The sequence below is a fragment of the Epinephelus lanceolatus genome, chromosome 1 (genome assembly GCF_041903045.1).
Source record: "Epinephelus lanceolatus isolate andai-2023 chromosome 1, ASM4190304v1, whole genome shotgun sequence".
In the NCBI taxonomy this organism is placed as follows: domain Eukaryota; kingdom Metazoa; phylum Chordata; class Actinopteri; order Perciformes; family Serranidae; genus Epinephelus; species Epinephelus lanceolatus.
In genome coordinates, this window is record NC_135734.1 from 7032756 (window position 1) to 7056271 (window position 23516).

General features: G+C 40.9%; 1 protein-coding gene across 21 annotated transcripts in view; it reads right to left on the minus strand.

The window, feature by feature from the left end:
• Positions 1–23516, minus strand: part of nfasca (neurofascin homolog (chicken) a) — a 209465-nt gene that overhangs the window by 58083 nt on the left and 127866 nt on the right. For 15 of the 21 annotated variants that reach the window (XM_078171016.1, XM_078171090.1, XM_078170957.1 and 12 more), the window contains 12 exons: positions 19556–19752; positions 19071–19193; positions 14650–14820; positions 14214–14261; positions 8987–9098; positions 8527–8711; positions 8305–8436; positions 6950–7093; positions 5772–5883; positions 5459–5625; positions 4509–4656; positions 734–858 (listed from right to left, as the gene is read on the minus strand). In XM_078171016.1, the coding sequence (XP_078027142.1) occupies positions 734–858; positions 4509–4656; positions 5459–5625; positions 5772–5883; positions 6950–7093; positions 8305–8436; positions 8527–8711; positions 8987–9098; positions 14214–14261; positions 14650–14820; positions 19071–19193; positions 19556–19752 (1664 nt within the window). The remainder of the gene's footprint in view (positions 1–733; positions 859–4508; positions 4657–5458; positions 5626–5771; positions 5884–6949; positions 7094–8304; positions 8437–8526; positions 8712–8986; positions 9099–14213; positions 14262–14649; positions 14821–19070; positions 19194–19555; positions 19753–23516) is intronic. The other 6 variants (XM_078171189.1, XM_078171178.1, XM_078171219.1 and 3 more) reach the window with 1 other exon arrangement.

Below are 23516 nucleotides of genomic sequence, written 5' to 3' on the forward strand. Positions count from 1 at the left end.
TTGTTTTGGAGAGGAAGAGATGTCTGTGGATAATTCAGCTCCCAGTAAAGACTTCCTGAATGATGAACATGAAAGGAATTTTACCTAGAGAAACTAAGTACAATGACAACATTGCTCCATTTTTTGTAATTGTTTTCACTGAAAACCCCTGGCGGCTGAAAATTACATTTTGTATATTTAAATGAGGGCCAAATTTTATTCTTAACAAACAACAGTGGCTTATTCCTGTGACTCAATGTCATTAATGAAAAGTCTCATGTCAAAACAATGTTCACACAGGATGTTCAAACTGTGTCTACATTACAGCTTCACTACTGTGCTACCTACACAGCACTATACAGTGTCTCAATACGCTGCATGCAAACTGTTGAATCAGTGGGAGTAAGTAAAGTTAAAGCTAAGTTAGGTCAGTATTTTAGTAAACTGCAGCAACAATACAACGTGCATGATTTCCATTTGAAGAGCTGAAAAATAGTACAGGGTCAAGAAAAACTGAAGACATTTACAGTAAATATCTAAAGAGGAGCTAAAAGAGAAAATATAAAACACCAACAACAAAAATAAAATCTGTGTCTGTGTGTGTGTGTGTTTGTGTGTGTGTGTGCGTCAAAGAGGGAAAGACATGTAAATTCTTAAGTGCTGGTACATTCCAATGGGAATACAGTAACTTTTATTTTTACACATTCAGTTCTTAATATGTCATTATTTCCAGCACTGCTGTGTATGAGTGTACCTAACACAGTGAGGCGGGCTGAGGCTGAGTCCTCGTCTATCTCAGATTTAACAGTGCAGGTGTATGAGCCCTCATCGCCCTCATTCACATTGGGGATGGTTAGCGACTCCTCGTCTTTCCTCAGCCTGGGAGACAAACAGACAAAGGATCAGCAAAATTCCATGTTTACACTTTTGAAGCTGACATCTATTAAAATGAATCAATCATTCAATTCTAAAATCAAATAACTCTTGAGTGTAAAACTGACTCATTTCTCGACATGTTTTAGCTTTCCTCTTGAAGACAAGTTACGTTCCTTTTGTGTGCCATATCTTTTACAATGGACTGATTACACTTTTGCTTTAAACATCAGTTTCTTATCTGCCCCAATCACTACTTATTCATTTCACATTTACTCTACCATATATATATACCTGTGTCCATGTATCAGAGGTTGGACCAAGTCATTGTTTTGCAAGTCACAAGTAAGGCTTTGCAAGTTCCAAGTCAAATCCCAAGTCAACACAGGCAAGTTCCAGCACTGTTGTGTATGGTCCCAAGTCATTACCTTTGAGTTTTGAGTCTTTATGTGCTCTTCACCAGATGTAACGCCATTTTAAGAACAAAATGCTTTTCAAAATTTGTATTTATTTCTTAAAACTAATTTAATCATAAAAAAGTATTGGTAGGGCACAGGGGTGGGGGGAAAAAAATCGATTTTTAGATGCATCGAGATTCTGTCTTGAATGATGCGAGTATCGATGTGGAAAACTCATAATCGATTTTAATTTTATTTTTATATTTATTTTTCAAATTACCTTAAGTCCTCGAGCATTCACGCTATAGACATAATTCCAACAGATTCTGAAAGCTGAGAAGCGGAGCTTTCCAGTGATATATACGGTACATTATGTGACGTCATTACCTGTGGAGGAGGGGAGGGAATTGAGCACAGCAGGAGGAGAGTGACAGCTGACGAGGAGAGTGCAAGTTGGAGTGATTTAGCGGTGTTTTAGCGGAGTTTTGGTGAGTTTTAGTGGAGTTTGGGTGGCGTTTTCTTTGTAAATAATATTTAGTGTTGTAAACAATAGCATTTTTTGGTTTTTTGAGAGCTTTTGAGTGTTTTTTGCCATGTTTTCACCATCGCTTTGCCATCGTTCATCTTTTTTGCAATGGTTTGTGTTTTTATAGTCCATAGATAGTTATAGTCAGTAATAGTTTTGTAAATACTGGAGGAGAAATGTCGAGGAGGTCGTCGAGGGACAGGAGAGCCCCGTTGAGATTTGTGGATGAGAGAATGGACCTGAGGAGACTGGTGGAGTGTAGTCATCTCAACCACAGTGAGTAATACAGTTTGTATGCACTGGATATGTATTCCCAGCTTTATTACAATAATGTTTTTCAGTATCTAGTGTAAATTTTCTTATTGGCTCTTTTTAGAATTGAGAATCGTTTTATAATTGAAATCGTTGCCCTCGGAATCGGAATTGAATCGAATCGTGAGGTGCCTAGAGATTCCCACCCCTAGTAGAGCATCCCAGTGGTTCACCTGGTGGAGCGTGCGCACTAAGTGGGCTGGGTCCTTAACAGTGGTCCAGGTTCGGGTCTGAGATGTGGCCTTTACTGCATGTTGTGCCCTCTCTCTCTCCCCCTTTCATATCTATCAGTCCTATCTAATGACACAAAAAGGCCAAAAACTAATCTAAAGAGAAATAGTAGTACTGACAGTGCACTTTCATAAGATATAGTTGTATTAACCAGCAGCATAACAGAAATTTGTACATTTCTGTCCTGTCTTCTTGTATTTAACTCATCTCATCTTGAAAAAAACATCTGTACTTTATCAAATTTGACATTTTCAGTAAGACTATTCTTATATAAAAGGAACACGTTTTTGTATGTTTTATGTTTAAATGAAAGAGTTATTCACCTACTTTACGGAGGAATAACCCATATGTTTTGCATACTGCAATTGTTTTGATCAACCACTACATAGTTTTTTTATGGAAAGGAAATGATCCTTTATGCCATTTTTTCCAAATGGTACTCAGTAATGTAACATTAGTTCTTCTTTTATCCTGCATTTAGATTTGATGCTGTTGGGTTGGTTCAAACAAAGTAGATCATCTGGGAAATTAAGTGTTGACTTGCTGGGAAATGAATATTGTTATTTAGTAGATTCGGTAAATGATCTGATTCCTGGCACACTTTTTAAATTACATACCTTTTAATCTTTGGGCTTGAGGGAAGGTTTTAAGTTTTTTTCAAGTCAAAAGGCTCAAGTCCAAGTGAGATCACGAGTTAACAGTGTTAAAGTCCAACTTGAGTTGCAAGTCTTTTTTGATTTTTGTCAAGTCGAATCTAAAGTCATCACATTTGTTATCTGAGTCTGACTCGACTCGAGTCATGTGACTCAAGTATACACCTCTGGACATGTATACGACAAGAAGATATGTTTCTATTTTGTGTCATAAATCTTCTTTAAAGTTGACTATAAATATACAAATGTCCCAAAAGACTTACATTACCCATGTTACCCTGCCATACAGTAAAGCCTAATATGCAACTATACAAAAGCAAGCAATGATTCAAAATTACATTAATCAGTCCTGCATGTGTTTTAATGACTGCAGTATGTTAGAATTGAAAAAAAAAAACCCATAAAGAAAGTCAGATTTCAGCAGGTTAGTCATATCTTAAGAAAGACCCTGGGTGGGAAAACTGTGACATGAGCCAGGCTGCAAAAGATCTTATCTCATAAATTCCCTTAATCACAAACAAACCAGAGACCAGTCATCCATTGACTGATAAATTAAATTCCTTTATACTACAGTCTGAGTGAATACCTGATCCTGACTGGCTGCAGGGTGTCCATTAAAAACTGATAATGAACACCTACTAAGACGTTCAGGCTATATTGTCTGTTCACCATTTCACATTAATGTGCTGGCTACATAATAATATCAGCCTGTATCTAATTTGACTAAGGGACACAATCAAAGCCTTTATTTACAATTCATTGCCAACACTGAGTGTAATGTTAGTACTTCAGTGCTTTATCATCAGAACACCACAGGATGGAGACTGTAATACACTCTGCAGGTACTACACTGCCCCTCTGAACTTAAGCAATCACCTCACATCCCACTCACTGTTCAACTCGCTACATCAGGCCGTGGCCGATAGTAACACTACACATGGCATATTGTTTGTTTGGGAAGGTCTTGATACTGATTTGGGGACAATGACTTGGCTGGATAGCTGGCTAGTCTTGTTGTTAGACATACTGTCAGATTATTTTTAATGTTTGTCAACCATACACAATGTAATAGACTTTGAATCTTGCTAGCATCACATTAGCTTTCTGGCTAATAGCTGTCCTCAATAGCTGGGCCAAAGAGTTCTATGAGCTAAGTGGAGTACAAATACCTCCAGTTGCTAAGTCATATTTACTTGAGTAGTGAATAATTCTTCCATAGCAAAAGAACCCTATGGGGCCTCAATGATGGTTCCAGGTATTAGGTAAACCCAAAGGTGTTACCAGGGAAAGACTTCACACTGCACACTGGACAGTTCATGCCTCCACATCAGCCATTAAAAAGTGATAATGATAAACCATGTCACATATCATCCCTTACTTTTTTCAAACATTTACCCTTGTTAAATGATACCTTTGCATGGATTAGACGTATTTTATTCTTTAACACTTACAGTACATGGTCGTTGGTGTTCTGATCTTACACATGCAGGATAGACACATAAGAGAATATTTTCAAGTTAGTGCAGGCGCTGTTACCTCCATCCCATGTAGAGAGGCTTGTCATCTTTGGTCCAGGCCACAGTATTGGGCAGAGTGGGATCAGACTTCACCTTACAGTTGAAGCGAGCCGTGGAGCCCCTGATGACTGACTGATGTTCCGGGGCTCGAACTATACGAGTCGGCTCTGAATTGGAGTGACGTTGAAGAGGAACACATACACACACACGTACATACTACATAAACTTGCACATATAGATACATCCAGGAAGTGAAAGGTGTGTCTAATGACTGACGTAACAGAGTTGGATAGAGCACACTCTTAGACTTTCATCTGGCTGACTTTAAAAAGAGTGTGTTAAAATTGAAAACTTATCTCACTGTCTTGGCAGATTAGTTCTGTTTTAATTCTTTTCACTGAGTTCTACCATGAATGCTAGAATGGAAATGTTTTTGCTGTGTGTGCAGTTTGAATACAAATGTAACTGTAAGTAAACAGAATTAAAGGCACAAGAGATGTGAATATAATCCAACAGCACAGGCTATTTGGCACAGGGAAAGGAAATCATTTCATATTTCACATTTTTCATCCTTCACACACAATTCTGACATGCAGTGGGAGGTTATAAATCTTTGCAAGTGCTGGTTGTTGCAATCATGGATTGCACATGAATGCGGTAATCAACATCTCTTTGTAGTTGCAATTAGAATTAGAATTTCGTTTCAGGTTCACTGTGACTCAGGATCACAGACTGTGAATAAAGATGAACAACACAGCAGCCCCCCCCCCCCCCAATCACTACTGTGATCTTCTCTGGCTTCAAATGACGTGACCAGTACAAAACAGCAGCGCCTGTATCTGCGATATTTTGGAGTCATTGGTGTACAGCAGGAGGAAGTGGAGATGCATCGCCCATCTTTATATACAGTCTATAGTTTGGATGCTGAGTCTTAACACAATGCCTCATATAAGTGATATAATGTCTGACCTTTGACTTCCAGGCGAACTTGGCTTTCGGCCTTGCCCAGGATGCTGTTGGCCACACAGGTATAGGTGCCCTCATCCTCTGCTCGGGCCCGTTTGATCTCTAGGGTGCCATTGATGTAAACACGGTACTGACCACCATCCAGCCCACTGCCCTGTCCATTCTTAAACCTACACACATGGATAAAGAAAATAAGAATGAGTAAATAATACAGTATAGATGTATGAATTAAGTGTCATGCTCAAGGACATGTGGATGTGGGTTCACAGTTGATGATGTTTACATTTGAGTGAACAAATAAACATCAAATGCTCACCAGCGCAAATCTGGCAGAGGGGAACCAAAAAAGGGACACTCCAGGAAGGTGCGGTTGTTCTCAATGACTTTAATCAGCTGGTTTTTAGGGCCCAGCATCCTCGGAGGCATGTCTACAAAGACAGGGACAGTGAATGAGATCTTTACCACTTTAAGAGCTCTTGCATTTCAGTGTTTAACATTTGTAGAACTAAAGGTTTGAACAGTTTAATCAGTGATCTGGTTTGATGTTTTAGGAGCAGAAATTTTGACTTGGAGAAGCACAGGTGTAATTAATAACATTAATGATGGCTCTGTTTTATTCAAGTGTCCCAGTGTGACAGGGGAACTGCCCATTGGTTCGACAGCCCATTGGTTCGACATCCCATTGTTCCGACCATATTAAACTCATTGTTCCGAAGTCCGTTCCGAAATCATCATGATGCCCTGTGGTTAAGGTCTGGTTAGGTTTAGGCACAAAAACCACTTGGTTAGGGTCAGGAAAAGATCATGGTGTGGGTTAAAATGAAAAAGAAAGTGACAAACACATAAGGCGTGAGCCTGCTCCGCCTCAAGCCAGTCGCGGTGCACCATACGCCCGCCGCAAGCCGTTCAGCACCGCAGACAGTCGGACTAATGGGATGTCGAACCAATGGGCTGTTGAACCAATGACATGGACCCGTGTGACAGTTAGCTAGCATGCATGATACCAGGTACCTGAACCTGAATCAATCAATCAATTCAATCAATTTGAAGCAGCTAAATGGAATTCCTGCAGTATCATCCAAGTCTCATATATCCATGTATGCTCAATACTTCTCAAACACATGCATTTTTGCTAAAACCTTACGATTTAAATCACATCAGTGCAAACAGTCTCATGCACAGCCAAGTAGCATGTCTGGACACGCTCAGTGTGTGTTACTCATAGGTACACGTGTTTCAAATCACAAAGCTTTAGTGAAAATGCATGTGTGTAGAAAATCCTGAGCTTACGACTGGATAAATCACTGTTTGCCTTTTTTGGATTTACCATTGAAGGAAACTAGAAAAACGTTTAATTCATGAATTCAAGGCATCTTGCAGTGTGTAACTGATATACAAACATTTTGCAGGTGAGTATTATTATACTGACAGAAGTCAGTGTTCGTTACTGCTCTGTATACATTTTCAAATCAACCTCCCTCCCCCGTGTCTCACCAAGGACGCTGACAAAGGCATTGGCCAGCAGGTAGCCGTGCTGGTTAGAAGCATTGCACTGGTAGACGGCGCTGCTTCCCATCTGCACCGAGCGGAAGATGAGGGTGTCACCAAGCTCCTGCCGGCTCAGGCTGGGGGGTGCGACTGGGATCAGTGGAGGAGAGGGCAGTGACAAAAATAAGATGGTAAGAAAGCCTGACAGAATGAATTTGATACAGATGTAAAGTCGAGACATTGTCTACTTCTAGAATGATCTGAGTGGTTAAAATCAGTGTATAATAAGCCATAACACAAACTTGAGTACTTGAGTACATCATAACACTACCTGGTCCTGACTGTCATTTTCACTGACTGAAATCAGGCCAATCAGGCCAGGTTGACCTCTCTATCTGAGCTGCATACAACCTATATGAAAGACACTGGGTCTCATGCAAGAACATTTTCATTTTCTTTTGTAAAAATTTCTCCTTCTTTTTTCTGTGGGACTTGTTAGAATGAATGTTCCAAATGTGATTGTTTAAACTCTTTTGAGTTTACAAGCCTGTTGTAATTTGCTGGTTTCAGTCTGATGGATGCCACCTGTTTATGAGCAGCTATGTGTTTTGAGAGATGTGATCATGTATTACATGAGACAACATTATCACCTATAGTAGGTGATGTTGTTCTGTCAGGTGTTCTTACAGAGGATGATAGTTGACAGAGACTCTGATGAAGCTGTTGGAGTGAGAGAAATTTCCAGACAACTACTGACCTGTAGAGGTGCCTGTTCCCAAATATCATAATATTACTAAAAAAAACTCAATATGGAAGTGATGAATATTACAACCCTGAATAAAATATCCTTGAAAAAGACTAAAATTGGAATATCGGTGGTTCAATCCCCGGCTCCAACAATCCACCATCCATGTGTAAGTGTGTGTGAATTTTTAACTGAAGAGCAGGTGGCACCCTGTATAGTAGCTTCAGCAACCAGTGTGTGAATGGGTGAACATGACATGTAGTGTAAAAGCACTTTAAGTGATCGGAAGACTAGAAAGGTGCATTTACCATGTAGACCCTGTATTCACACAGGGCAGCTCCTTGCATAAAACCATTTACAAAAAATGTTGTCTGATTTGTAGCCTTCAGTCTTCTTTTAGTTTGTAATCAAAAGTGGTAATGTTTAAAAATGTATTAAATTGATTAATTAAAAATAATCACAATCACAATATTATATAATCAAAAAATACAACCTAAACACAGAAAATGGAAGGAAGGAAGGAAGGAAGGAAGAAAAATAATGAACAAAAGAAAGAAATGATGGAAGAAAGGAAGGAAATAGGAATGGAAGAAAGACAGAAAGAAAGCATATGTACTCTCTATAGGCTGTCCATTGATCAGCCACTGGATGTTGGGTTTGGGGTTGCCGTTAGCCCGACACACCAGGCGCCCGTTCTCGTCCGGAGCGAGCACCAGGTTCGTAGGTTTGTCCAGCCAATAAGGAGCCGCTGTGGAACACAAGCAGTCAGGTTAGCATGATGGACTCAAACACAGACACCAGTTTATATAAAACCAAACAACCACTGCAACCTCCTCACCTTTGACCACAACAAAGATGGAGTGGCGTATGCCACCTAAATGATTGGTGGCCATGCATAAATACTCCCCAGCATCCTCCTCTGACACGTTGATAATCTTCAGGGTTTTGTTGTAGTTCTCAAACTTCACTTTGTGCCCTGGCAGGTCCCCGCCCTTCTTGAACCACTTGATGGTGGGCGTCGGACTGTAGAGGAAGGACAAAGAGAGCAAACATATTAAATCCCTAAACAGCTTTTCACCCTCATATTGCATTTTGACTGAGGCGTCACATTAAGGAAGCTAAAGAAGCTTTAGCTGCTAGTTTACTATGTCTTTAAACAGCAGCAGCAAAACACCTATTAATGACCTTTGAAATGACATGTAGTTTTGCAGTGCCTCTGCAGTACTCACTACAATTAATTTCATCTTATTGTGTGTGTGTGTGTGTGGGTGTGTGTGTGTGTGTGCGCGTGTGCTCACAGTCCAGCAGCGATACACTCCAGTAGCAGTTGTTCGTCTCGTAGCACCATTTTGGAGCTCTCAGTTCCTGAGGGTGAGAGGAAGGTCGGCGTGGACTCGGCTACTTTACGGCCTGCAGACAAAAGAGCGAGGTGGGGTTAATACACACACACAAACACACACCATAGTTTATCTTTGTACTATGACTCACTTCCTACAAGGAGCTGAGCATCGTCTTTTGTATGCGCTGCCACATAAATCTAACACTATTACTCTGATCATTTCCTTGTGGCTGTGTTCCATCTCTGCCAGGCTTTGGCTCTGCCTGCAGTCTGTTGTGAGGCCAAAGCGGCCTGTAAACGGGTTTAACACCCTCTGGCTTGTCTCACAGGAAGACATTAAGAGATGCAGAAACAACAACAGGGTCATTGATCTTGCTTTATGTTTGCCAAGGGAACAGAGATGGCTGAGATTGACATTAAAAGCTTTAATAGAGCAGCTGATAAAATGTGTGCAGTTTTTCTGCTGTAATGAGATTAGTTTAACAGAAAACTGAGGTATATTTAAGATCATGTTGTTGATAACATTATTCAGCCTAATGTTAAACCTCCCTGTAGGGCTTGGCCAAAGCAATGAGCAGCAGTAACGTTGCCAAAACACGAGCCTTTAGACCAGAGCCTGGGTGTTGTTTGGAGTTGGCTTTTATGTTGTAAGGCCTTTTATAATCCACACACACAGTACAATGACTGGGAGCAGGGATAATACAAACCTATTTGGAACCTATGCTAATTGTACAGGTGTTTTTAAGCAGTAACTGAGGGGTGGATTAGCATCAGTATTCTTTCAGTTAGTTGGAACAAACTTTTGAACACAAATTGTGATTAAAACATTTGAGCATAAATTAATCTGTCAGTTCAGCTAAGCAGTCTGGGGTGTGAGCAAACTGCTAAGTGCTGTCTTTGTTTGCATACTACAACACCCAAACACATGAAGCATCTTAATCAGGCACATAGCTGAATGTAAACTGACTTGCCCTGATTTATGTACAGTAAAGAGTTAAACACCTTTATTGTATTTTCACAGAAACACACAGAAAGTCAAACATTAAGTTATCTATCTTGTGTTTTTAATGCTCTACATTTGGGCTTGCCATAAAAGAGAAACTTTTTTATGGTGTTAGGGTTTAGGGGCTGGGTCATAGATTCTGATGGTTCACGGGATTCAATGTTACATCAGCCACACGTCGCTCATGCCGGTATACACAGAAATCCAGATCATGTAACAGAGAGGCTCGCCATGACTACCCAATCACATTGTGTGGCAAAATATGCATGTGTGTTCAAGACTCCAGGTGTGTGAAATAAAAGGAAAGCAGCACTTTCTGAAGTTGAATACACATAATTTCTGTTGACCAACACTCATCAAAAGGATTTAACATCCTACCATAAATCAGTTTGTCCTCTTTTAGTCTTCAGGAAGTTACTAATGCTCTTCTTACAATTGATAATACAAAATCAACCGGTGCAGATAGTTTAGATGCTTTCTTTCTTAAACTTTCAGCGCCACTAATTGCAGAATGTATAACTCATTTATTCAGTCCGACCATTTCAACTGGAATAATCCCCACAGACTGGAAAACAGCCTACATCGTTCATCCTTCAACATCCTTCCCTTACATAAAGGAGGTGATAAAACCGATATAAATAACTATCTCCCTATTTCCAAATTACGCTGCCTGGCTATAATTTTGGTGCCCCTGGTAAATAATCAACTTAGATCCTATCTCTCTGTGTTTTCTGTACATACTCCCTATACAGTAGGTCTGGTTTTAGGCCCATGCACAGTACTATATCTGCATCCTCCCTGGTTCGCAACATCTGCTCAATCAACCATTGAATGTTTCCAACCATCTTTTGATTCGCTTCAACTTCAATTACATAACCACAAGCTAGTACTTAACTCAAACAAGACCAAATGGATGCTGTTCACCAAGGCTACTCATAATGAGTCTTTCAATATTCATTCTGCATATGGCTCATCCATAGAGAAATGTAAACAGTACAAATACCCTGGTATTTGGCTGGATGACAATCTTAACTTTAAGCACCATACTGAAATTTTGACTACCACACTGAAAACAATACTGGGCTCTCTGTACAGAAATAAGCGCTGTTTTCCTTTTGTACACAGGAAAAGAATGGTAGAATCTATATTTTTGTCTGTTTTGGATTACGGGGATGTTCTTTATGGAAAAGCTGCTAAAATCACTGGACGTTGTCTGCACTCAGCCCTAAGATTCTTAACAGGTGACCCCTACAGCACCCATCACTGCCACCTTTACTGAAAGGTTGGTTGGCCACATTTGGCTGCGAGGCGGGAACAGCATTGGTATTTGTTCATTTATAAAGCTTTGATACAGACACTTCCACACTACATTTCATCACTCTTAACTCTGTTCTCATATAATCATGGTACTCGTTCACAGAATAGGTTGTTGCTTCACACTCCCTGAGTCAGAACTGAACTAGGAAGAATGTCACTCTCTTACAGTGCACCTTACACATGGAATAATCTACAAAAGACCTTAAACTTAGACACTCTGCCACCCTGATGGCTGTTTAAGTGCCTTATTTCGGATCTTGTTTTAATTAAGTGTCAATGTTTTTAACTATATATCTACACCTCAGCATGTTTATCACCCTGTATTTCTACTTTTTTAGCCCATTTATTACTATTGTTGTTTTGTATGATTTCATTTTTGTTTAAATTGATATGCATAATTGTTCTTTGTTTTCTTATTAATTGTTTTAATGCCTTTGTTCATGCTTGGCATCATTGAAAATGAGGGTCTCCCTCAATTGATTTCCCGAGTCTTAAATAAAGGTTTGAATGAATTTGGACAAATTTGTGAGAGGTGTGGTTTGACTGCTAAGTGCTCCTAAAGGTTTGGGCTGACCTTGCACTATATCCGATTGTATGCAACAATGGTAATGATAATTTACTGATAATTGCTTGCAACTTCACCACTGACTAAACCAATTTCAAAATAAATGCTGCTTCTTTAAATATCATAATTTGTCTGACTCTTTGATGATTACTTAGAGTTCAAGATTGCACATTCCCAGTCTGATCCAATCCCAATACAAATGCTGTTAACCCTGTGGACATAAAATCCAGTCAGCAGAGAGCTACAGCTTGCTGTGAAGTGTATGGGATTAAATTAGCATTAGCCTCCTTTGTGATGTAGATCTGTATGGGATTAAAGCATCTGTTAGCGGTTAGCTTCACCAGTGGTCAGCAGAAGCGTATCTGTTATTGTTAGTGACACTGGGAGGAGACGAAGACTGACAAGAGGAGGAAACACACAGAAGAAGATTAGTCAAAACAACGTAGTGGGAGCCACGGCATTGAGTGAGCACCCTGGAAATGTGGCAAACATGGCCATGCTTCCCAGGATGCACTGCAGCTTTTCAGACCCCCTTCCAACCACAAAAAAGACAGGGTTTTTTTTGCATCTGTGTGTGTTCATAAGAGATTAGCGATAAAGTAGCTAGCATGTGTGTATGAGGGTGTGTTTGAGTGGTCGCGTGTGAGCATTTCGACAGCTGTTAGAATCCCCATCACTCCCCCACACTCACACAGAAAAGTGTGTGAAAGCAGAAATAGGAGGCAGCAAACCTTATTTCCATACATATATGACTATTAATGACCACAGCATGAATCCCGACTGAATATTCATCATGTGACCTAATCCTCCTCCGTGCTGGAGCATCGTCAGCGTATGCAGTCCCACTGGGCCTCAGAGCCGCCAGCCTGGTCTGTCACTGCGAGCATCTTCTCCCTTTGGGACATATCCCGTGTACCCCTGGGCTTCACTGCCCCCCCAGTTCACCCAATGGCACATATGCTGCCACTTTGGCTGATGTGTTCCCTCCAGCTATGGGCTCATTCAGAGAAGGTGCATGGTATACTGTATGGGCAATACACTTGAATTAAGAGTCATTTGCAAGATAATTACTGTATGTTTATTCATTACATGTGATCATTTAACACTGATTGAAAGGTGGAATAAACAGATTATGGACTAAATTAGATGAATATTTACTTGTACTGTGTGAGTGCATATTAGGGTCAGAGCGATTTCAGCTCGCCTTTTATTGGAAGTCATCTACATTAGATATGATATCATTTGATTTGATTCTACATTTAATAAACAGCTGACTGACGCTACTCAAAATGAATAGGAGAAATTGGATACTGCTGCAGCATTTTCCATTAAATTGTTTCTGGTGTTGTCAGTTATGTTTCAGTGGAGAGCTGTTGTGTGTCAAGATGGTCAAATAGGTTTTACATAGTTTATTCTAATGTTAAGGAAAGACAAGAACTGCTGCTCTAGGAAGCACTTGTGGGCAAGAAACAGTCAGATTTAAACATACAAACACAAAATACCAGCAGCTTCAATCAACAACATATTTGTTTTTCAACAACATATTTGTTTCATGCCTTATTGTGATCTTTGTTTAAAAAAAAAGTGTGAAGTCTTTAAGACAATACGCCATTTGAGGATGACGCAAGTGCACAGTGACAATAGAATTCTTGAATCTTGTATGATGAAACAGTGTAAACCATGCATGGTGAGGTCAGGCTAGACCTCACTAGTTTTTGAGATTTAAATCTGGAAAAAAATCGACTGCTGCAAGATCCAATTAAGCTAAAATGTTTAGATGATGAGACTGTCTCAAACAAACAACAATATCTCTATGTTCGGTAAGCCCAACTTTCCCAAATGTGTTATATTAATCCAAAGCTCCCCAGAGTGATCTGAAGACACTTAATTAGAATGTAAGAAGCAACAGTTCAAGCACACTCTAACATTGTTGCTCATTAAATCTAATGTGGCAGTGTCTTTTCTTGTCTAGGCTGTATGATCTTTGTTAGATGTAATGAGGGGAATAGTTGTTTTTATTATTTTTTTAATTAATCAATTCGGTTTCGACCCAGACAAAAATAACTCCAGTAGATGGAATACATGTAGATTTTGATTCAATCTGAAACATTTGCTTTTCCACACAAGGCCACACAGTGATTTCTACAATACACATAGAGAGCAGTTAGGGGGTTAAATTTGTGTCTGAGGTCAGTGGATGACTTTGTTTTGCTAGCAGGTTAGTATGCCAGCCATGTTACTGCAGGACATGACTAAGGAGGTGGACAGGAAGCGGAGCTGTCCTGATAGGAAGTCACTCACCACCATAGGGGTCAGTGGCATTGTAAGATGTGTCATTATACGGCTCCTCTGAAAACACAGGCACACACAGTGGCTCATCAGTCCACACACAACACACCTACAGGACCTGACGACACTCACAGATCTGAGGGAAAAGATTTCATGTTATATTATGATGACATTTTATTGTCTTCTCTGTTCTTCAACAACCTGAGAAAATGTAAATGAAGGTTATGATGAAAATATGTCATGTCATGCCATCACCTCTAGATGGAGATATGTAATACTCCATTTCGGTTGAATTGGTATATGATCAAAACACCTATAGCAGACACAGAGGGAGAGAGAGAGAGAGAGAGAGAGAGAGAGAGAGAGAGAGAGAGAGAGAGAGAGAGAGAGAGAGAGTGTGTGTGTGTGTGTGTGTGTGTGTGTGTGTGTGTGTTTGTCGTCTACTCACTGGTCAGAACTTTGAGTGTGAAGGGGTTCTTCTGCTGGATGGTGTGTGTGAAAAGGAAGCGAGCATTGCAGCTGTAGTCAGTGTGAGCATCTTTGGCCAAAACATTTGAGAAGTAGAGGTCTCCGTTCAGACCCATGGACACTCTCTTATCCTGAGGGATCGGAGTCATAGCTGAAAGACACGGGGCGAACAGAGGACAGGGCGGAGAAGGGCGAGGGCAGGATGGAGAGGGAGATAGAGGAGTAATGAAATCACACCAACAGTTTGATCTGTACAGTACCTAATAGAAAGCTCAGCATTAATAATAGCTAGAAGTTGCCATTAACAATTCATTTCCTAAATCATTTCCTACAAGAAACAACAAATACATGTGGATTTGCAGTTTGAATGTTAAACTCAAATATAAACTTAAGCTTGGCCGAGTAATGACATAAGACTTTAAGAAATACACATTATTATTGTTGGGAAGAATATAGTTGTGATTTTGAAGTCACAGTATCACTTTATTTAGGGGTCTGTAATTCTCTAATTGTTTCCTAAAAGATTTAGCACTTTCATCACACCTGTTTGGTGCACTTACTACCTAATTATTGTAAGGGTTAGGGGTTAGAGGTATCTCATATATCTGAAGGTCCAATCTCATTTCTCATTTTTACCCCTACCCCTCGTTTTCAAGGGTTTATGGTGAAAACCTCCCCAATGAAATGGGACAACCCATCAAGACCCTGATATGTCATTAGTTGTCATTGTCGTGGTGTTTCTGTAAATAGATGTGACAAGTGTTACTAGATGTTGTGAATATGGCATCTTCTGCTGTGGTGATTTTTCTTGCGCTGGCTACAGGAAGCCTTTTGAGGTTGTCAGAGTGCTTGTGATTGCAGTGCAAGTTTCACACTATCAATTGGTCAAAGAAATCGGCTTCATTACCAGGCAACAAGCAGTGCTCTGTAGGCTAACGTTAGCAACCCATGCTCCTACCCTGCCAGTCTGCACTGATAGTAAAGGAGAGGTACAAAGTGCAGCACCTTCACTGCTGCTGGACTTCAGTTACATTTGGGCATTATATGCCATCAAAGAGGGGAATGCGACCTGACAATATGTCAAAATGCAGGACTGTCATGCACCAGTCAGCAATGACAATGTAATGTTAGTTAGCTAACTAGTTATCTATCGAGACATCGGCATTCTAGCAATGTCTTTTGTTCTGCTTGCCTTAAAACAATGTTAAACTAAGACAAAATGATGGTTATCATAATTTTTTTTCAAAGAAAACACATTTGCTGGTTTCTTTTGTGGCTTGTCCAGCCATCTTGCTGATTATCACTCTTAACATTCACTTTGGAGTGTGCCTCTAAAAAAACTCTTTTTTGCGGGCCATGTAGCCATAATACCTCACCCTACCCCTCTACCCCAACAAGAATCTTGATGCCCTACCCCAAGACATGAATGCACAAAATGAATAAGGGTGAAGCGGTAGGGGCAAGGGGTGTATTGGGATTGGGCCTAACCCATGACAGAGAAAGTTTTTAAGTGTTTATATGTGTGTAGGGCCAAAGACAAATTTCCAAAGATTTAAAGATTTCAATTCTAATCAAATCTACTCAATTCTATTCTATTAATGGAGAGGACTATGTAAAACATGTAGTACAATGGCTATTTTCTATACTGTTGAGTTATGCTCTATACATTTTGGATAATAATTTGTAAGTTTGTGATTATATTTGGATAATTATGTTTTGCATATGCCATGTAATTTAATTTACTACTTCCTATTTTACTTTTATGTGCAGAATTTATGGGGTTATACCACACCCCCAGGAAGCGAGCTAGGCTTTCAAGCCAATTTTCCTAGTAGCCAAAGCGTGGGGAAACAACTCCCAAGTCTGTCATCTGATGCCATAGGGCCCAGAAAGAATTTTTCCCACACAATTACTTTGGGAAAGGGATGTCTGTAAATCAGTGGATACATTATACTAAGTGTCACAACCCTTGCAAAATGACTTGTTTCACTATCAGCACTTTAATCTATTTGGTCCGATAACATTTGAAAAGTGTAGAAGAGCAGCAAGTTTAAATCACTTTATCCCTATTCAAGTTGGCAGAGAGCTAAACCAGAAGTAGCCGACTTGGCCAGCGGAAGTCTCTAGTGCGCCTGCTCTATGGACCCAATGAGCTTTTTTGGCATCATGTGCCACTGAGCAACTCTCGTAAAAATGAATGGCATCCCACTTCCAAGGTCTCATCATACAACCATGGGTTGTGCTACAAATTTCATATTACGTTCATGGAGTTTGATAGAGGTGGGTTTTGATCAAGCAGGCAGTGAAAAAATCAGTTGCATTATGGAAATGCAGCATCCAGTGTATTTTGAGATTGATCCATTCTATGATCTACAAACCTGGATATTGTTGCATCTACTGCTTTGATGTTGACCAGTCTTTTTTTTTTTTTAAATGTGCATGCCCCACAACTTTACTGAAGTGAATAAGTAGCTATAGATTCTCAGTCTATGATTCCAACCACAGATCCTCTGCAGGGAAAGAGTTCTTGTCTGAAACAGAGCAGGTTTATTTTTCAAGAAATCAAAGCTATCATCACCAACTGATCTCTCACATCTTGTATCAAAAGCTAAAAATATGATCTATCTAAATGTAAGCAAAGAGGCCTTTAAGGCTGACCACTATCTTGTAGATTGTTGGATGTGTATATTTTCACTCACAATTCAGTTCAACGTCTGGTCAAGTTAGCTCTGCTGACCTAGCCGATGTGTCATCCTACAGTCGCTACAGGCAAACGTTAACTTGAAGCACACCCACACAGACGTCCAGACAGACCATCAGCCACACTCTGAAACTGCGCCAGCCGACGTGAGCCGTATGCTCGTCAAGACAATGCCCCAGGACCAATCAGCAGCCAGGCCAGCAGTCCTAATCAGGCGTGTTACAGTGTCTGGGCTACATGACCCACTGATGTACTGTGGTGTATCTGAGTGTATATATTAGTGTCTGTGTGTGAGTCATTTGGCGTGGATCAAGTTTCCATAGGGAAACTGCATCTTTTTAATTGGGAACGAAATCTAATGTAAATGTAAATTCTTCTTTAAAAGGTTTTCAGGTAATAAATAGTATTTTCAAGTTATTCAGGCAATGTTCCTGTTGTTAAAAGTACTTTTTACAGTGTCTGTGGCTGATAAAATGGCTTCTGGCTGGACATGAGGTCTACTCACACACACACACACACACACACACACACATACATACACACACACACACTGGGTCAGCAGTACTGTAGTGTAACCCACTTGGGAGAAGGACAATACAGTGCAAAGGAGAGAGGTGATGATAAGATGCTAGAGTGGCCTGAGACTGTAATGTCTCCTCCCAACTGCTGAAAGAGAGAAACTGCGAGAGACAACAGCATGAGGGATAAAAGACTAAATGAAATACTCAGAGGTCATTTGAGACAAACTGCAATGAAAGGAGGGGAATAAAGCCTGCCTCTAGATGACCTGATAGACCTCTGGCCTATCACAATTTAAATGGACTAAAAACAAATAAAATGCACTTCTCAGCATCTAGATTGCTCTTCTGTGGGGATGCTTATTGACGTTACTAGGCAGCTCTTTAAAAAAAAACAAAACATAATGACAGTAAACATAAGAATGATGCAGATGAGTGCTCAAAGCACCAAAGAAATACATTTGAAAAACTCAGCATTTATATCTGTCTCCAGAAATCATGGCCTGGTTACTCAAAATAATCCACAGACCTTGTTGTGAGCAGTATCATGAAGGAACTATTTTCTTTCTATTGAACTACACCCAAACAACCAAATCACAATGCAGAAGGAAGCATGCATCAACACAGTAACATTATCAGTAAGATTAGCTAGCTTAGTGGTGCTAGATGAGCTAGCAGTAAGGAAGATGCAGGCTTCCCTCTGCACTGTAATATGGTTGGCCAACACATTCTCACTCTGACCTCATCACAAATTAACATTTGGTCATGGAGTTTCCATGTGGAGATATGACGTGCAAGGTTGCCTGGGTGTGTTGGTTGTTGACGTTCTTGGATGCCGCATCAAGTTCAGCCTGTTATATGCATTGTCTGTTTTCTTGAGGAATATGGAATATGGAGGAGTCATTATTCACCTCTACTCCCCCCTTGGTGTAAAACCCAGTAAACAAACATTTGTCACCTGCTGCTGCACCACTATAAAAACCTTTCCTGCATGTCACTTTCTACCTTACGATGATAAAACTGCATCCGATAATGGGTGAAAGTGTCATTTTTACTGGCTGATACAGTAATGGCAGTAGAGAAAACCATCCGGACACAAAGATGATACATACAACATATAAAAAAAAGAGAAATATACTCAGTCTTCTTCTGTGTGTATATTTGTGTGTAATTGTTGCTCACCACTGTTCATCCAAAATGTGAACGGAGGAGGCAGGCCCGGTGGGGGGTTGCAGGGTAGAACCAGCGAGGAGCCTTCAGTCACCACCACTGGCTCCAGCACTTCTTTAGGCCACAGAGGAGCCTCTGAATGATGAGGACAGGGGATGGAAGTAGAAGGGGGAGGGAAGGGGAGGGAGGACAGAGAGACAGAGATGTGAGAAATGATATATGACAAGAATTCCAGTCAAACAAGGGTCAGGCAGGGATAACAAAATTTTGTCCCTCAGACAAAGTGTCCCACTGCTACTGTTCTTCTCTGTGTTGTAGGGCATTTCTGCTGGTTGCAGTTGTGGTCAGAAGATATTTTGAAGCAAGCACAGTCAAACTGCAATGGACATTCATGAGAACTTCATGAGTCATTCTGATATAAGATACCACAATGTTTTGATTGAAACAGATTTCTTTGGAATTTGTGTCATAATGTGTCTGTTCTGGTGTATTCTTACTTGAGACCCGGAGCAGGATTTTGTTGGACAGAGCCACTCCAAAGTCATTGGTGGCAAAACACTGGTACTCTCCCTCATAGTCTTCTGGTCGTCCTCCGCTACGAAAACCGATCTCCAGAGTTCCCGAGCGTTTACGCATCGTCACCCTGGGATCTTTTCCAATGTTGAAAAACTTCCCGTTCCTTCGCCATGAGAACCTGAGCCAGAAGAGAACCAATCAAAGAGTTAGCATTTTACCAATGTTGATCCCTGGAAAATGAACTTCACTCTGCTGATGTCCCTTTATGTGATATTTATTAGGAGGTTAAAACAACCTTTCTGGTTGCGGCAAACTTTAATTGCCTTTCTTTCACAGGACATTTATAAGAGACAGACCTTAAAAGTTGACAGTGTGGAAACTAGCCATACCTTCAATGCATTACAACCAATGGGCCAACTTAACACATAAATAGCCAAAAAAACAAAGGTTAAGTTTGAAGGGAACTGCCATAACCACCCCTGCTCTGAGCTTCTCTCTACAGTTTAATCACTAAGTATTTTCTGTCACTTCAATGTCACCACTTTTTTAATCACAGTTAAAGGGTAACTTTGTTTTTTCCAACCTGGACCCTATTTTTCCATGTTATTGTGTTTGAGTAACTAATGGGAACAACAATTTCTGAAATTAATCCAGAATTGAGTGAGACTGCTGCAGCCGGCAGCTGTGAAACAGGCTGCAATGTAACCACTCGAGGCATGTTCCAAACATCAATTTATGTCCACTTAAAATGCTTGTTTTTGACACTGACAGACTCAGATTGTTATATAAGTGTCTGACAACATCAAGCTACTTCTTTTTGTTAAAGATTAAGATTTGGTTCGTGTCACCAGAAGAGCAGGGTGGTGTGTGCTGTGGTGGTGTGTATGCCATGATAGGACTTGATAGCACACTTGGCCAAGAGGAAAAAAAATCAGGCAGGGGAAAGATGTAAGGTTATCTAGGCCTGAGGCATTGCCACTGGGCTATCACCACGTTAACATGGACTTTTAATTGTTTCAACAACCAGAAAATGTGAAAGTCCTTCGCCTGCCATGTGGTTGCCATCTTACATTACTCAACTGCCGCATGACAGCCGCACAGAAATCCACCACACCACACGCTCTCCATGTGCTTGTAATAGTGATGTAGCTTAATCCTGCTCCATGTGGTGTTTCCAGAGGGCTCCCTGATTAGTGAAGAACACTCAATATGCTTACATAACGCACCACTATTTTTAGTGATGAGCGGGGATTTGCAAAAGATGCTTCCTGTCATTTTTAGGAGAGATACAGTTAAGCCTGGGCCTGTTTGAGGTGCAGCACAGCACTGAGCCCGAACAATGGGCCACTATTGAAGCTCTGGAGACCAGAGCTGTGTGTGTGTGTGTGTGTGTGTGTGTGTGTGTATTGTGGCATGTGTTGCGTTGTGAGAGACTGACTGTGAGTGAATAAGTGAACGATCCCTTACGCTGAATGTTTCATGAGCATGAATAGTCAACTGAGTGCATTATTGGAGCACAATGCCTGTCCTGGGAAGGGGAGAGCCAGTATGTATGCATGGAAGAGTGGCCGTGAGTGCCTTATTGTGAGGTTGTGTAAATGTGTATGTGTACACAAGAATCCGTGTGAGTATGCAAGTGTGTGTGTGTGTGTTTGTGTGTCTTACGTAAAGCCAATTGGTCTCCAAATAAACAATGCACCACTGTCCTGAGCTGGTCATACCCCCAGTGATGTAACCACTGAAGACTAAGTGAGTGAGTGTGTGTGTGTGTGTGTGTGTGTGTGTGTGTGTGTGTGTGTGTGTGTGTGTGTGACGTATAAATCTGATTCTGAGTATGAATTATGTATATGTATATGTCGATGTATGCATGTACGTGATTTGGTGTATATTACAGCAAGTTTTTAACTGTACCTTTGTGTGTGTGTGTATGTGTGTGTGTGTGTGTGGGGGGGGGGGTGGCTGTGGAGAACAAAAGAGGAAATAAGGAAGAGGAGAGAGGGAAAAAAAATTTGTGAATGAGAACAATGAGAGAGAGAGAGAGAGATCCAAAAGGGACGTAGACTAATCCAGCTTATTTATGCTCTCTATTGATCCCTGTCTACAGTCACCCCTTCCTCCAACTGGCTTTGGGAGGATAAAGAAAAATTTATATAGATGTAAATGAGTAAACTTGCAATCCATCATCCATCATGTCTTGCTTGCAATCAGATGAAAAACACCTTTTAATAACCATCTAAACATGAAATTGTTACCTGTTCACCAACATCAGCTTCATTAATCAACCACCAGGTTTCTTATTTGGGATTTGTTCTTAGGTAAGAGTTGGGTTTGAGTTTTCTTTTTTTTTTTTAAGATATTTTTTCAGGCATTTTTAAGCCTTTAATCAATAGGACAGATGAGTGTGAAAGGGGGAGAGAGAGAGGGAGTGACATGCAGCAAAGGGCCACAGGCTGGAGTTGAACCTGGACCACTGCGGCAACAGCCTTGTACATGGGGCGCCTGCTCTACCACTAAGCCACTGACGCCCCGGGTTTGTCTTTTTGTTGGGTTTACAGCAGCAGGAGCAGACAGCCTGACACAGTGAGTGGAGTGGAGGTCATGGAAGGACAGTGTGGGGGGGTCGCAGAGACAGAAAGAGAGAGCAAAAAGCACAACAGACCACTTGTCAGGTTAATGCTGTAGAGAGCAGGCAGACAGGTGTCACACTGAGTATATAGAGTTGTTAGAGGGCATGAAAGGAGCTTCAGGGTAAGACACAATTCAGCAGAAGGAGAAGAGGGTCACTGAAAAAGAAAGATTTGGCTAAGGTGAAATTGTATAATTGTGCGTGTGTGAGAGAGACAGACAGAGTGGCAGAACAGCAGATCTGAGTGGCACTGTCACTCTGCATAACTATCACTGGCAGAGAGAGGCATGGATGGATGGACAGAGAGAGACAGGAAGGCAAGGAGACACCAAGGACAGACAGACCAGGGTGACAAACAGCAGCAAAGGAGAGAATGGAGAGAGAAGACAGAGAGAGACAGTAAGCCTGAGTAAATGGCATGAATAGATAGACAGTGGGAAGGAAAAGAAGAGGAGGAATCAGCATCACATGGATCTTTCCTGGACTGATCTGTCCTCAGCTGTGCTGCATTTTCCTGATTACTCTGCAGCTGCGTCTGATCGGTGCACACAGTCTGCAGCCTGTCAGTTTGTCAAGTCGACACTAATCACACTGTGAGTTTTTCAGCTGAGTTACCTGCAAGGTTTTTCAAACTTTCTTATGAAGTGGCACACTATCCTACATCAATAAACTTCAGTTGCTCTATCCTAATTTAATTTCCATCAAAGGCGTGCCCCACTGATTTCACAGTTTGCTGCAGGGCCGTGATCACCTTCACCATCTGTGACCGTCCAGGGGGGTGTGGGGGGAATTCCCCACAGGGCAATGTTTTAGAAACTTTAAAGCTAAACTGACCATTTTGGAGCTTTTGAAACAAAAATCTTAGATCAGGGTTTCTTAAAGTTTTGATGACTGAGAACTATTTTAGGGAGCCAGCCATAGATATAGGTTGCTACCCTGACATCACCCATTGGTTTGTGGATTGCCGTTTTGAAGCCTTGAGTTCTGCATTTCAGCCATTGCCATCTTGTTTTTTTCTTGAAGCCACAAGTGACCATATTTGGACAAGAGGGTGGAGCTGTGAAGGAGCGCCCCACAGCAATGCCTCGCAGATAACCTGTCACTCAAGCAGCCCCATCTTTAAATATGTGTAACTTTCAGCCTTAATGAGTGAGTATAAATAAAACTCACCCCCCACACAGCTGTCATGAATACTGAAATTAGCTACAGAGACCAAACTGTTTTTTGTACCAAGCTGTGTATGTTTATTTCTGCTGTGAAGTTAGGCATTATAACATCAGGGTCTACGGGGTCTGACTGTTTTGGAACCAGCCTCA